Below are 12,211 nucleotides of genomic sequence, written 5' to 3' on the forward strand. Positions count from 1 at the left end.
CGTGTGTGTATGTGTGTGTGTGAGACAAGGAAAGGGAACAAGTCTTGGGCCCTAACAGATGGGGGAAAATTACTTTCTCCTTATATAAAGTGACATGTTCTCTTCAGCATAGTCTGCAATCAAGTAGATTCAGCTTTTGGATAAAATAGTAACTAGCAGATTGCTAATTAGAAAATAGTTGTTTAACTAAGAGTTCTCTGCTTTATAATTGAGTTAGTGACAAGGATGTCAAATAAATCCTGGGAAGTTAAAGTCAACTTTTATTTCTATTCTTCTCTTCAACTTCTATATCTTACACCTACCCTCTAAATCCCACCAAGTGCCAAAAACCTCTTCATATCTGCCTCTTCCTGAATTCAGAAATAATTATTAAAAAATCAAGGACTAACAGTCCCAAACTCCATTAGAGGAAAACTAGAAAAAATCTACTTCGGGTTCTTTCATAATTTATCCAAAACCTACTAGGATAATTTACCTCGAACTTCTTCACCTTTTCCATTGTTATCAAGCGCCTTGATGTGTGACTGGAAAGCTTCTGCTCACAGTTGCTAATGAGTTTCAGGCAAGGGTGCGAGGGAACCATCTCTTCAATGTATCTGAAGAAAGAACAGCTGACTGTTAAGAACACTCATGTGTACACCACACACAGGATGGTCATGGGGTTTATCCAGTGTGGTATGGGACATCCTCCCATTACATGCTGTACTATTTTAATTCACAAATGCTAACCCATATAACCCATAAGTCATAAACAAGCCATATTTTTAAAAAGTGAAGTATTTTAATATTACTACATCCAGAAAAAGCAGTTTTAACTTTTTACCTGTAAGAGAGAGAGGATACAAGTATGTTTTGTTGTAGAGCACCAAGCATTTAAACCACAAAAATACAAGACAATGATTCCATCCTAAAGATCCCACGAGACCATGTAACATGGGCAGAAATACATTGTACAGCAACCCCTTGACATCGTCATCTGGAGATTTTTATAAATTCCCACAGTATAAAGTCCACTATAGAACACATTTTTCCCTATAAAATGAAGTGCCCCTGCAAAATTTTAATGGCATCTTGAGACCTCTATTAACTTTGCAAATACAGAACAAAAGTTCAAATAATCTACTACTAAAATAAACACTACAGGTGACATCAGTTCTCTGGTCACCTTAACCACGAAATAAAACCAATGCCATGATGATGGCAGTGGTGACTGCTGCTGTGTAGCACATGTCCTGTGTGAATGGAGATGATGACACCGAGAAAGCAGGACAGTCAGTCTAGTCATTCAGAACCTGACACCTGACAGGTTGCTGGCATCAATCTGGGCAGAAGAAAGAGGAGAAAGACGTGTGGAAAACGGCTATAGAGAGCAGAATTCGGCAGAAGAGCAGGGGAGGGGCTCACCAGGTATGGGTATGATTAAGAATACCGATTGCCAGTTTTTATTTTTCCTTTGAAAATCTTCTTACCTTTCTAGATAGCTTCTGCAAGCATTTATTATGTGGGAAAATGTAAAGCTCTGATCCAAAATGCAAAAGGTGCTGATTAGCACTTCATGTAAAAGACCACCATTATCTCAGCTTCCAGTTCTAATGCATCAACATTGTCCTCACCACACTCTTTTACTTACTTCTCTAGGTCTCTCTGACCTTCAACAAGCTCTCCCTCATTACCTCAACCACCTGCTCAAAACCTTCATCACCCACTTGCCAAGCAACATTCATAATGCACTTCACTTTATTATCAGTGGAAGGAATTCTCTTGAAGTCACTCTCTGCCTCCTTCCTTAGGGCTTTCCAACAAGCAATGACCATTTGAGATTTCACTCTACCTAATAATTCTCTAATGTTCACTATATAGTTGGAAATGTTGTACTTCTATTACATTAGTTGACATCAAATTTGGAGTCTTCATAGAAAGCATTTATGATATGAAGGAATACATTCTACACCATGGTTGACAGACTAAAATAAAAAGTGTTAACAGAGAGGAGATACAGCCTTTTCCTTAAACTTGCAAACAACAGGGTTTATAGATGTCTGAAACTGTTTGTCAAACTTAGTAATGTACCCTTTTGTAAAGGAAAAATAACCCTTTATTTCCTGGTGGAGCTACAAAGTGTTTTTATTAAAATGATACTTAAATATATACAAAAATAAAATAGATATAAATTTCTTATACTTATTTCCCTTATATAACTATAAAACCAAAAAGAAATTTATAAATCAAATATAAAAGTACAAAACCAATAATTTTAATTAATATTTATGACATGAATGATGCTAAACTGGTGAAATTAAGTCACCAGCATTCAGCTAACAGCAAAAAAACATATTTACAAGTTTTAGATTACCTTTTTGACTTGATCTGCAAGTTCAAGCATGAAGGAACATCATTTTGGGTTATCATTATCATTAACAAACTTGTTTTTAACCACTACTCTATGATATTAATGAACCAATCAGTTTAATAGTATACTCCCACAATACCCTGCTAAAAAATAAAAAATAGCAGTTAACAAGATATTCTTTACTAATACATTTATTAATATATTTCATACGAATGAGCTGTTTGCAAAGTGCTGAGCAGAAGCTATCAATCTGTACTATGCCTGGACTGGTATGATAGTATAGCATTCTATCTCAATTCCCTGGCTTTATTACTACTCCCTACAATCTAAACATCTACGTAAAATCTCAATCGGCTAGAATAGGCAAATCCACAGAGATGGATTAAGTGGCACATAGGGACAGCAGCAGTAGTGATTGCTTAAGTATACAGGGTTTCTTTTTGCGGTGATAAAAAATGTTCTAGAATTAGATAGTGGTGAGAGTCACATAACTTTGTGGATATACTAAAAATCATGGAGTCGTACACTTTAAAAGGGTCACTTTCATGGTATACAAATTATATTTCAACTTATTTAACAAAGCAAAAAAAAACTGTGTGTATAGGCCCCTAGCTCTTCCATGAATCAATTTTGACAGTTGCTTATTTTCCTGTGAATCTTCATGCCTCAAGCTAACTATTTCCAAATGTCACGAGAATTTCACCTCCCATCTGAGAAACAGATTTTGTGTTGATTGGAGCCCTTACTGAAAACAGTTTAAGGAATCACTTTTTCCTCTTTCCTAAATGAGAGATGAAAACCATGTTCTCCTGACTGCTCTGAGCCACCACAAAATTCATTTTATTACAAATAAAATTTATCCCCAAATTCTACTTCAAGGCACTTTATTAGTCTTCTTCACTTTGTCATCATTTTTATCATGAACGTTAGCAGCTAGATTTCTATTAAAGGACATCTTTCACAAAGAAACACAGTTTCTAATCATTTCAGAGTCACCTGTGTGTAACAATATTTAGAAAACAACACGATATGGATAGTGGAACCTGGGCAACAGCTACACTCACTCAGTAGCTTAGCAACTCCTGTAACATCAAACACATGAGTTGAATTTATGCCCTGTCCAAATGAACACTACACAGATCTTCAGGGTCATCTGTAAGTACAGTAGTTGAAATTGTGAATAATAAACCCACAAACACCAACAGTCTACAGTAATTTTACACGCTAAGTTTCTATGAGTGATAAGAATAAACTGCTCTGAGAGTGCAGATGAAAGATGGATTAATTCCACTGGGAAGGGTTGGGAAAGTGTCACAGAGGTGGTGACAATTAAGACAGGTCTTGAAAGATGACTAGAATTTTACCAGCTGAAGAAAGAAGGAAGAGTATATCAAGCAATGGAAACAGAATAAACAAAGGTGAAAAGATACAACATGGACAGAGTATCCTGATGCTGGCAAAAAACCCACACGCTGGAGTGGGGAGAAGGCAGCTGAGAGGAAGAACAGCAGCAGGAGCGTGTTGAGCAGCAGTTTCTGCACTGCAATTTATGCCAAACAGTGAGAAAATCCTTTTCAATCATCCGCTCTGACCATTCTTCACAAATAACTAAGCTTTTAGATAGTATTTTGTTTTTATTATGTTTTATACTTTACAAAATGTCCTGGATTTAGAAAATAATACCTGAACTTGATTATAATATGTAATCTTATTTTTAAACTTCAATCATATAACAGGATTTGGCTGAGTAAACTGATTCAATAGTAGGACTAAAAGGCTATATTCACTATATCAAAAACACAAATGTTTTAAAATTAACTTGTGCTAAGGTATACTTTTTAAGTGAATTCTTTATTCTGCTCGAATAAAAAATTATATTTTCAATACAACAAAATCAAACTAATTCTAAATTGTTTAATTCAGAAGCTAGAACATTATTTCAAACTTTTGCAGGTGACTTTAGTCTTAAATTCATCATTAACGTGTTATTTTAAAAACAGCAAAGATTTTGGATGATGTATGCAGCAAAAATGAAAAGAGTTCATTTTCTAACACAAACTTAAGACAAACTAAGTTCATTAATAAGTTAACAGTTAGTAATAAAAATTAATTCATTAATTAGATCACCTTAGGCTGAAGGGGAGGAGAAGACACAACAGAAGTCTAGTAATGAACATCAGAGGACCTGGAAATAACTCTCCAGGGACGACTAAGTCAAGGAAGTAAATGCCATAGTGGTCTTCCTGTCTATGTGCTAGCCATATACCTAGATGAAATCTGTCACTTGATAAAACATATAAGGTTAAAAAAGAAAGAAAGAAAGAAGTGATAAAAATACATCTCCCTTTTATACTTCTGAAATATCCTTTTGGTTACACGCATTTGGAAATTTCCCCTTGTTGAAAATTATTAAAATTGAGAAGCCATCAAAGAAATATCCATTTGTTAAGGTCTTCAACAGTATTAAAAATAGTTAAAATTATCTCAAATTTAACTTTTTATAAAGAGAAATGAATAAATTTTAAAAAGATATATATATTTTTTGGGTGAGGAAGATTCGCCTGAGGTAACATCTGTTGTCAATCTTCCTCAAATTTTTTTTTTTTTTTAAATGTGAGCCACCACCACAGCAGGGCCACTGACAGACAAGCAGTGTGGGTCAGCATCTGGGAACCGAACCTGAGCCACCGAAGCAGAGTGCGCCAAACTTAATCACTAGGCCACTGGGGCTGGCCCAACAAAAGATATTCTTAATTATGTTTGATTTCAATTATAATTAAATAATTAACTCAAAGTAGTGGTCAGAAATGCCAGAAAGTAAGAAGTACACAAAAACAAAGGGGGATATTTCCAAAGGACAGACGAGCCACCTCAAAGAGACTCCCACTGATCAAATCTGAGACAATTAAAGCAACAAAATAATGATACTAATAAATTATAACCCAATGAATAATATAGGAATCTATGACTCCACATCAACATAAATCAATAAATTAATGGGAAGAAGAGAGAAAACTCTTCCTTACAGTAGAATGCCAACTTACAAATGCAAAAGGAATGATGAAAGAGAAAAATCATCATTATGGTGGTTGTCCAGAATGGAGCTGTCAATCTGAGTAGTGGTTTGATGAAGAGCAAGATACTGGGGGGCTGGCCCCGTGGCCGAGTGGTTAAGTTCGCGCGCTCCGCTGCAGGCGGCCCAGTGTTTCGTCAGTTCGAATCCTGGGCGCGGACATGGCACTGCTCATCAGACCACGCTGAGGCAGCGTCCCACATGCCACAACTAGAAGAACCCACAACGAAGAATGCACAACTATGTACCGGGGGGCTTTGGGGAAAAAAAGGAAAAAAAAAAAAATTTTTAAAAAAAAAAAAAAAAAAAGAGCAAGATACTGGTATAATCTTGGGATATCTCCCCCATGAAATACTAACTAAAGGAGAAAATGATGACTCAAAGTGGAGAAACCTGACAGAGAACAACACGACCAGATTATCAAGTTGAAGATCTCTAGTAGGGGTTGACTTTGTGCACCCCAAGATGCAACGCATGAAGAACACAGTATCATTTTTGGGGTATTCCTACTAAGAGCACTACCTAAGTCTGGTCATAGAAGAAACATGAGATGGATCCTGGCTAAGGGTCAACCTTCAGAATATAAACCACATATTCTATAAAATGGTCAAGGACACAAAAGATGAGGAAATATTCCACACTGGAGGAGAATGACATGATGGGTCAATGCAGCCCATTTTCTTGGATGGACTGCAACTGGTGAAATTTGAATGGGGTACATGAACTAGACAGCAGTGTTATCAATGCTGATTTCCAGACTTCAGGGGTTGATGGTGATTTGACAAGCAGGTTCTTGTATCCGAGAAATACCATGAAGTATATAGGGGTGATGGGACATCATATCCAAAACTTCTCAAAGAGTTCCAAAAAAGATTAATGATAATGGGAATGTGATTAATATAATGGGTGAGGCAAGGGGAGGTGGAGTAGGTATATGTTAAACACATATTTGGAAAATCTGGATGAGGGGAGACATAAAAGTTTTTTGTACTGTATTTGAAACTTTTCTGTAAGTCTGAAATTATTTCAAAATAAATTTTGAAAAACTTCAGCCCTAAAACTTGAATTAAAGCAAAAAGACAAGTATGCTTGTTGCTGGAATTCAGCTTCTCTAAGACAGGAAACACTTTTGCATAGAAATTAACAACTATGCTCTTCTCTGAAAATATTAATAAAATCCCATCTATCTCATCATATACCAGATACCTGAGATCTGGTAGGATGTTGAATTGAGTGAACAACGCACTGGGAATAAGGAAACCAATTAGCTAGCTAGCTTTTAACTTCAGACAAGTCACTTCACTCATTGGAATTAATTTTCCTTATTCCTAAAATGAAGAGGTTAAATGGAATTAGGTTCATGCCATCCCTGGCAACAGAACCTAAGCCTAGTTTTAAGGGTCTGGGCATTAATGTGCACAGTCTTAACAGCTGATAACAAACATATGACTAAAGATAGACCATCGTAACTTCCAATACAACATTTACGAAACAACCAACAAAAAACAGCAAAGCTTCCAACTGCTGGAGGACCAACCAGCATCATGAAAAGACAATCAAGTTAAGGCTATTCTAAAACGCTTCTGTACAATTATGTATAGCAAATACAGGAATTAAAATAATTTTTTAAAATAGATTTCTATGGCAGATTGAAGAAACAGCCACATTTTGAGCTTGATACTATCTTTCAAATCTAAAGATCCTGTCTTGTTCAAGACATCTTGTCTGTCATTGTTGATGTACATCACTGTTTATAATTAATAATTAGTGAATAATAAACCCAAACCAATAATGTGGAACACAATGAGGGCTTTAAATATACATACAGCTCTTATTTTAGTCTTAGCTTTTAAAAAAGATTTACTGCATTTAAGGTGATCATAATAGCCAATATATATGAAAGCCAACTAGTAACAGATGAATTGTTCAGCTAAGTCGTTAAAAATTACCCACGTTTGTGGCCTGGCAAAACAGCTACTGAACAGCTATGACATATCAGGCACTGAGCTAAGTGTGGTACACAATAGAGGTTGGTAAATTTCCTCCTACGGGCCAGATAGTGAATATTTTAGCCTTTGTGGGCCACATATGTTGCTGTCACATATTCTTATTATTTTTTTTTTCTTTTTAACAACCCTTTAAAAATGTAAAGGCCAATCTTAACTCAAGTGCCTTACAAAAACAGGCTAAGGATCATATTTGGCCCACAGGCTATAGTTTGCCAATCCCTGATATAAAATAAAAAGGTCAGGGCGACTCAATCATTAAGAGAAAGGGGCCTGTTTTATAAACATATGTGAGTAAATAAAGGCTATCATACACATTAAATACAAAGACATTTACCCTGAATATAATTAGAGATAGGGAAAAAATTACACTAGATATATAAATACCATAAGAAAATGAAATTAAAAATAAAATTATTTAATATTACATACTCTGGTGTATACACAGGTAACCAATAGACTAGTCTTCCACCTAATACGAGGGTCTCAGCTGCAAAGTTTAACAGGTCAAAAAACATATCACTCAGATGATAACTCAAGGAAACAGGAACGTGGCTTTCTGGACTAGACAAAGAAAAGAAAATTTCAAAATCAGTGAAAAACTTTAAGACTGTTCAACTAAGTTAATTAAGAAGAAGCAACATGCTTCTTCTCAGAGTAGTAATATATCACATTTAACTCTCACTTACCATTTTTCCATCCCCTTCGGTATTTCCTTCTGTGAACCTGTTCTTCTTGTAGATTCTCTGATTCCATATGGAGCTAGATAAAAAACATTGGGAACACAGATAATCAAAAGTCACCCATGACCAATGAGGGGCAGATGGGCATCACGTGCCTCCAGGTGTCACACCCTGAGAAGAACGCAACATCATCACTATGCAATATTCTAGCTGAGAATGCATAGCATAAAGAACATTCTATTTAAAACACTGAGAGGGCAGGCAGGTGACCGTGTTCTTCAAAAACGTCAACGTCATAAAAGACAAGGAAAGGCCATGAAAGTGTTACAAATTAAGAGAGGCCCAAAAGATATGATTACAAAGTGCAATACCTGACACTAGACTGGATACTGCACCAGGGGAAAAAATATTGCTATAAAGAACATGACTTTATTAAAGAATTGATTAAAGTACTGTATCGATTTACTAAACTGATAACTGTACTTTGGCTATCTAAGATTCTATCCCTATTCTTAGGAAATATATACTGAAGTATAAGGGTAAGGAGCCACAATGTATATATACAACTTACCCTCAATTGACTAAGAAAACAAGTATGCATTTTTATAAATATACACACAGAGTGACACCAAATACTAAAGTAGATTGTTAATAAAAAGTCACCCTGCAGAAGATGAAACAACAACAACACCCCCCACACACTCATAGATACAGAGAACAGACTGGTGGTTACCAGAGGGGAAGGGGGGTGGGGAGAGGGCGAAAGGGATAAAACGGGATGTTTGTACAGCGATGGATAGAAACTAGATTTTTGGTGGTGAACACAATGTAGTACACACAGAAGTCAAAATATAATGATGTACACCTGAAATGTATATAATGTTATAAACCAATGTAACCTAAATTAAAAATATATATACAGCTCAAAGGAAAAAAAGAGTCATCCAATTTTCAGGAATTACATTCACACTGACATTGTAATACCTTGAAAAGTTTTCTTTTCTTAGATTTGAAACCATCTAAGTTACCAAAAAACTGAAGAGGGCTGAGATGGAACAGTTGAGATACATTTTGCCACTATTTACAGATTTACTGCCAAACACTATAGGAAAGGCAGATCTCTTCTTAGATAAAGAGGCCCGAAGAGCTCAAGAACTCAAGAGCAAGAGAAAACAAGTTCTCATGCACAGCCCTGAAGCTCAGTGGGTTCACAAGCCCAGTGGTTCGCAGAACCCCAAATTTCAAGTCGCTCTAGAAAGGAGACGCCAGTGAAAACACGCACTACAAAAAAAAAACACAAGAGTTTCCACGTGGGGAAATATGTGATAGCTGAAACTCTCCAAAATCTGACACCATAATGGCAAATAACATTTTGGCTCCAATTGGTATACCAGTAAACAATTACAGTCCAATATAAAACAAGCATAAAAAACAAACATATGCCTCAAAAAATAAGCTAAAGAGAAAAAAAGGATGACAAGTTAATCTATGTAGTTTAAAGAAACAAAATAGTAAGCTTTTAACTACTTAGTTATATTGGTATCCTGCCCTAAACTCATAATTTTTTCCTCCTCACTATGCCAAGAAGTCAGGGAAGGGGGGATACTAGCACAAGTTGGCGTTTCTGTGTGTGTGTTGATAAATTTTGTACTTTAAATGTAAATGACTTTAGGAAACTAATCCTACTCCTACTTTCATATAAAAATAAACTTACGATCAGTGATGATTGCATCAAAATACATGCCCTTCCTCCAGGAAGGCTTAGATGCATCTGAAACCAGGACATCAAGGTAATACTTCTCTAAACCATACTGACGAAGATTTGCCCTAATGTTTTCATCTGGTCCTCTCCATTTCTGGTTTTTCCTACTAGCCTTTCCTGAAGGGAAAGAAAGAGAAAGTACCCAATCAAATAGAGCCTTCTTACTTCTTGTCATTTAGCTAAAAGTAATGTTTAACTCATCTAAACCTACATCTACTCAAATAAGACTTGCTTTCATTTAAAATCTTAATCTTATTTCTACAAATAAACAATTATTTTTATTTCAACTTACTATAAAAATACATTTTGAGCAGTAAAATATACTGATGTCTAACTGATTTTGTCCAGTCACCTTTCAAGTAAAACTGCCTAAAAACACTCATTCAATACTTAACTGAGTTCAAAGCATATACCAGTAAACAGAGTTGAACAGAACATGGTCCCTTTCCTCAGGCAAAACAGTCCCATGCAGAATATGACTCCTATGAATCAGATAAAACCAAGAGAAGTGACAAGAGCTAACTTGGGAAATGCAGGAGCTGTGACCACGGAGAGAGGCAAAATGGAGGCATTACACACGAAAAGTTAAAGAGGAGGTCCAAGGAAGAAGTTCAAAAGTTCTAGTCTAGGAGACACCAGTGGACACCGTTAAGACTGGAGAAATCAAGAAGAAAAACAAGCTTAGGGAAAAAGATGAGACTCACTTGAGATCTATCAATCGTACTATACCTTGAGGTTCCTACAGAACATTCAGAAAAGAGATTCAGCAGGCAGCTGGAGGCCAGAATAGATACACTTGGGAGATAGTATATAAACTTAAGTTAAATCCATAAGAATGAATGACATTTTAACTGTGCTGGCAGTTACATAAGTGTTTGTTCTACAATTATTCTTCTATTTTTATAAACTCTTTTGTATTACGATCTACCTCACAATAAAAACAAAAATTAAAAATCAAAAGGAGAAGAATGACATGACTCTGTACAACATGTAGTGCGATAGGAGATGGAGTCAAAGAGAGCTGCCCAGAGAAAAGCTACATGCAAACAGACATCAATGAAAACTGCACAGACTTAAGGAGACTGAGACAGACAGTAAAAGAAATAAAAGTACCATCCGATGAGAGCAGTGTCTAGGAAACCAAGGGAGGCTTTACGGAGGTTGACACTGCCAAATGCTGTAAATCTGTGGGTTAGTAAGAGTTTTCAGCAGACACGGAAGCTAGAAAATAACAGGCAGCAGAGAGAGAGACGAAGAAGAAGAAATGGCAAATAAATACTAGTTTTTAAAGAAGCACTTTGGCAAAAGGAAGAGGGAAACAAAGTGGTAGCTACAGGACCCCTGCACGATTGATAGAAAAGGTTTCAAAACAGGAGAAACTTGAGACTACTTGAGAGTACAGAAAGAGTGAGAAGCACAGGAAACAGCAGGCACGTCTAACAGCATCTTGGATCGGCTCTAAGGAAACTCAACCTCAATCAGAACTCTATCCAAGTAGACTAAAGGTTATAACATAACTTTTAAACAGAAACTTCATCAATAAAAATTCAAATAAGTTATATAGGACTATTTTCTTACAGCAAACATACTGCTTCTACTAAAAGCAAACTGGAATTATTCTTCTGAGCACCCTGTCTACTCTAATATACTGCAGACAGAGCATATCGTCTTCTGGTTAGCCCATTTAGGTGAACTTGATAAAACCTAACTCACTTTCCTTATGATAAATATTACTGAATTCCTTATAGTCAAGGTAGGAAAAAAGACAGGCCATCAAGTACAATATATCAAATTGCTTCAGCAAAAGAAAAGGTATAAGAAATTCTCACCTATATAATAACTTCACTGGGTGAGAAAAAAGAAAAGAGTGTTTTAAGGGTTGATTTTAGTTACAACATGGAATACCAACATAAACACAAACAATTTCAAAATCAATGAAATATGACATTTTTAATACCATTCAGCTATAAAGAAATACTTGTTCAGTTTGATTCAATTCCATTCAATTAAACATTATTACCTAAGCTTCTAGAGTTTAAAATATTTTCCAAAATTGCCTCAAAAGCAAGCAGATGCTTGTCCTAAGTTACCCTGAGTCTAATGCAGCATCTTTAAAGTTATTGTCACCTTATCTGTTTCAAAGATGTTTCGGTCAGTTATGAAATTAAAAATGTATATGGTACTCAAGGACTAGAAATTAATCCAGCATACACTCAATGTATGATTACTGAATAAAAGAATGGTCGCAATCTGTAGAAACTGTGTATTTTATTAACATGGACATCTTGATTAAAAATGGCTAGTCCCTTCTCTCCTACTTCTTTCCCAGCAAGTTCA

The 12,211-nt window shown here is 35.8% G+C and overlaps 1 protein-coding gene across 7 annotated transcripts in view; it reads right to left on the bottom strand.

The window, feature by feature from the left end:
* TRMT11 (tRNA methyltransferase 11 homolog) overlaps positions 1–12,211 on the bottom strand; it is an 84,618-nt gene that overhangs the window by 46,410 nt on the left and 25,997 nt on the right. For 4 of the 7 annotated variants that reach the window (XM_046677421.1, XM_046677418.1, XM_046677416.1 and 1 more), the window contains 4 exons: positions 9,827–9,991; positions 8,119–8,191; positions 7,862–7,993; positions 476–596 (listed from right to left, as the gene is read on the bottom strand). In XM_046677421.1, the coding sequence (XP_046533377.1) occupies positions 476–596; positions 7,862–7,993; positions 8,119–8,191; positions 9,827–9,991 (491 nt within the window). Of the gene's footprint in view, positions 1–475; positions 597–2,353; positions 2,368–7,861; positions 7,994–8,118; positions 8,192–9,826; positions 9,992–12,211 lie in introns of all 7 variants that reach the window. The other 3 variants (XR_006890817.1, XR_006890816.1, XM_046677419.1) reach the window with 2 other exon arrangements.

The sequence above is a fragment of the Equus quagga genome, chromosome 11, assembly GCF_021613505.1.
Source record: "Equus quagga isolate Etosha38 chromosome 11, UCLA_HA_Equagga_1.0, whole genome shotgun sequence".
NCBI lineage: Eukaryota > Metazoa > Chordata > Mammalia > Perissodactyla > Equidae > Equus > Equus quagga.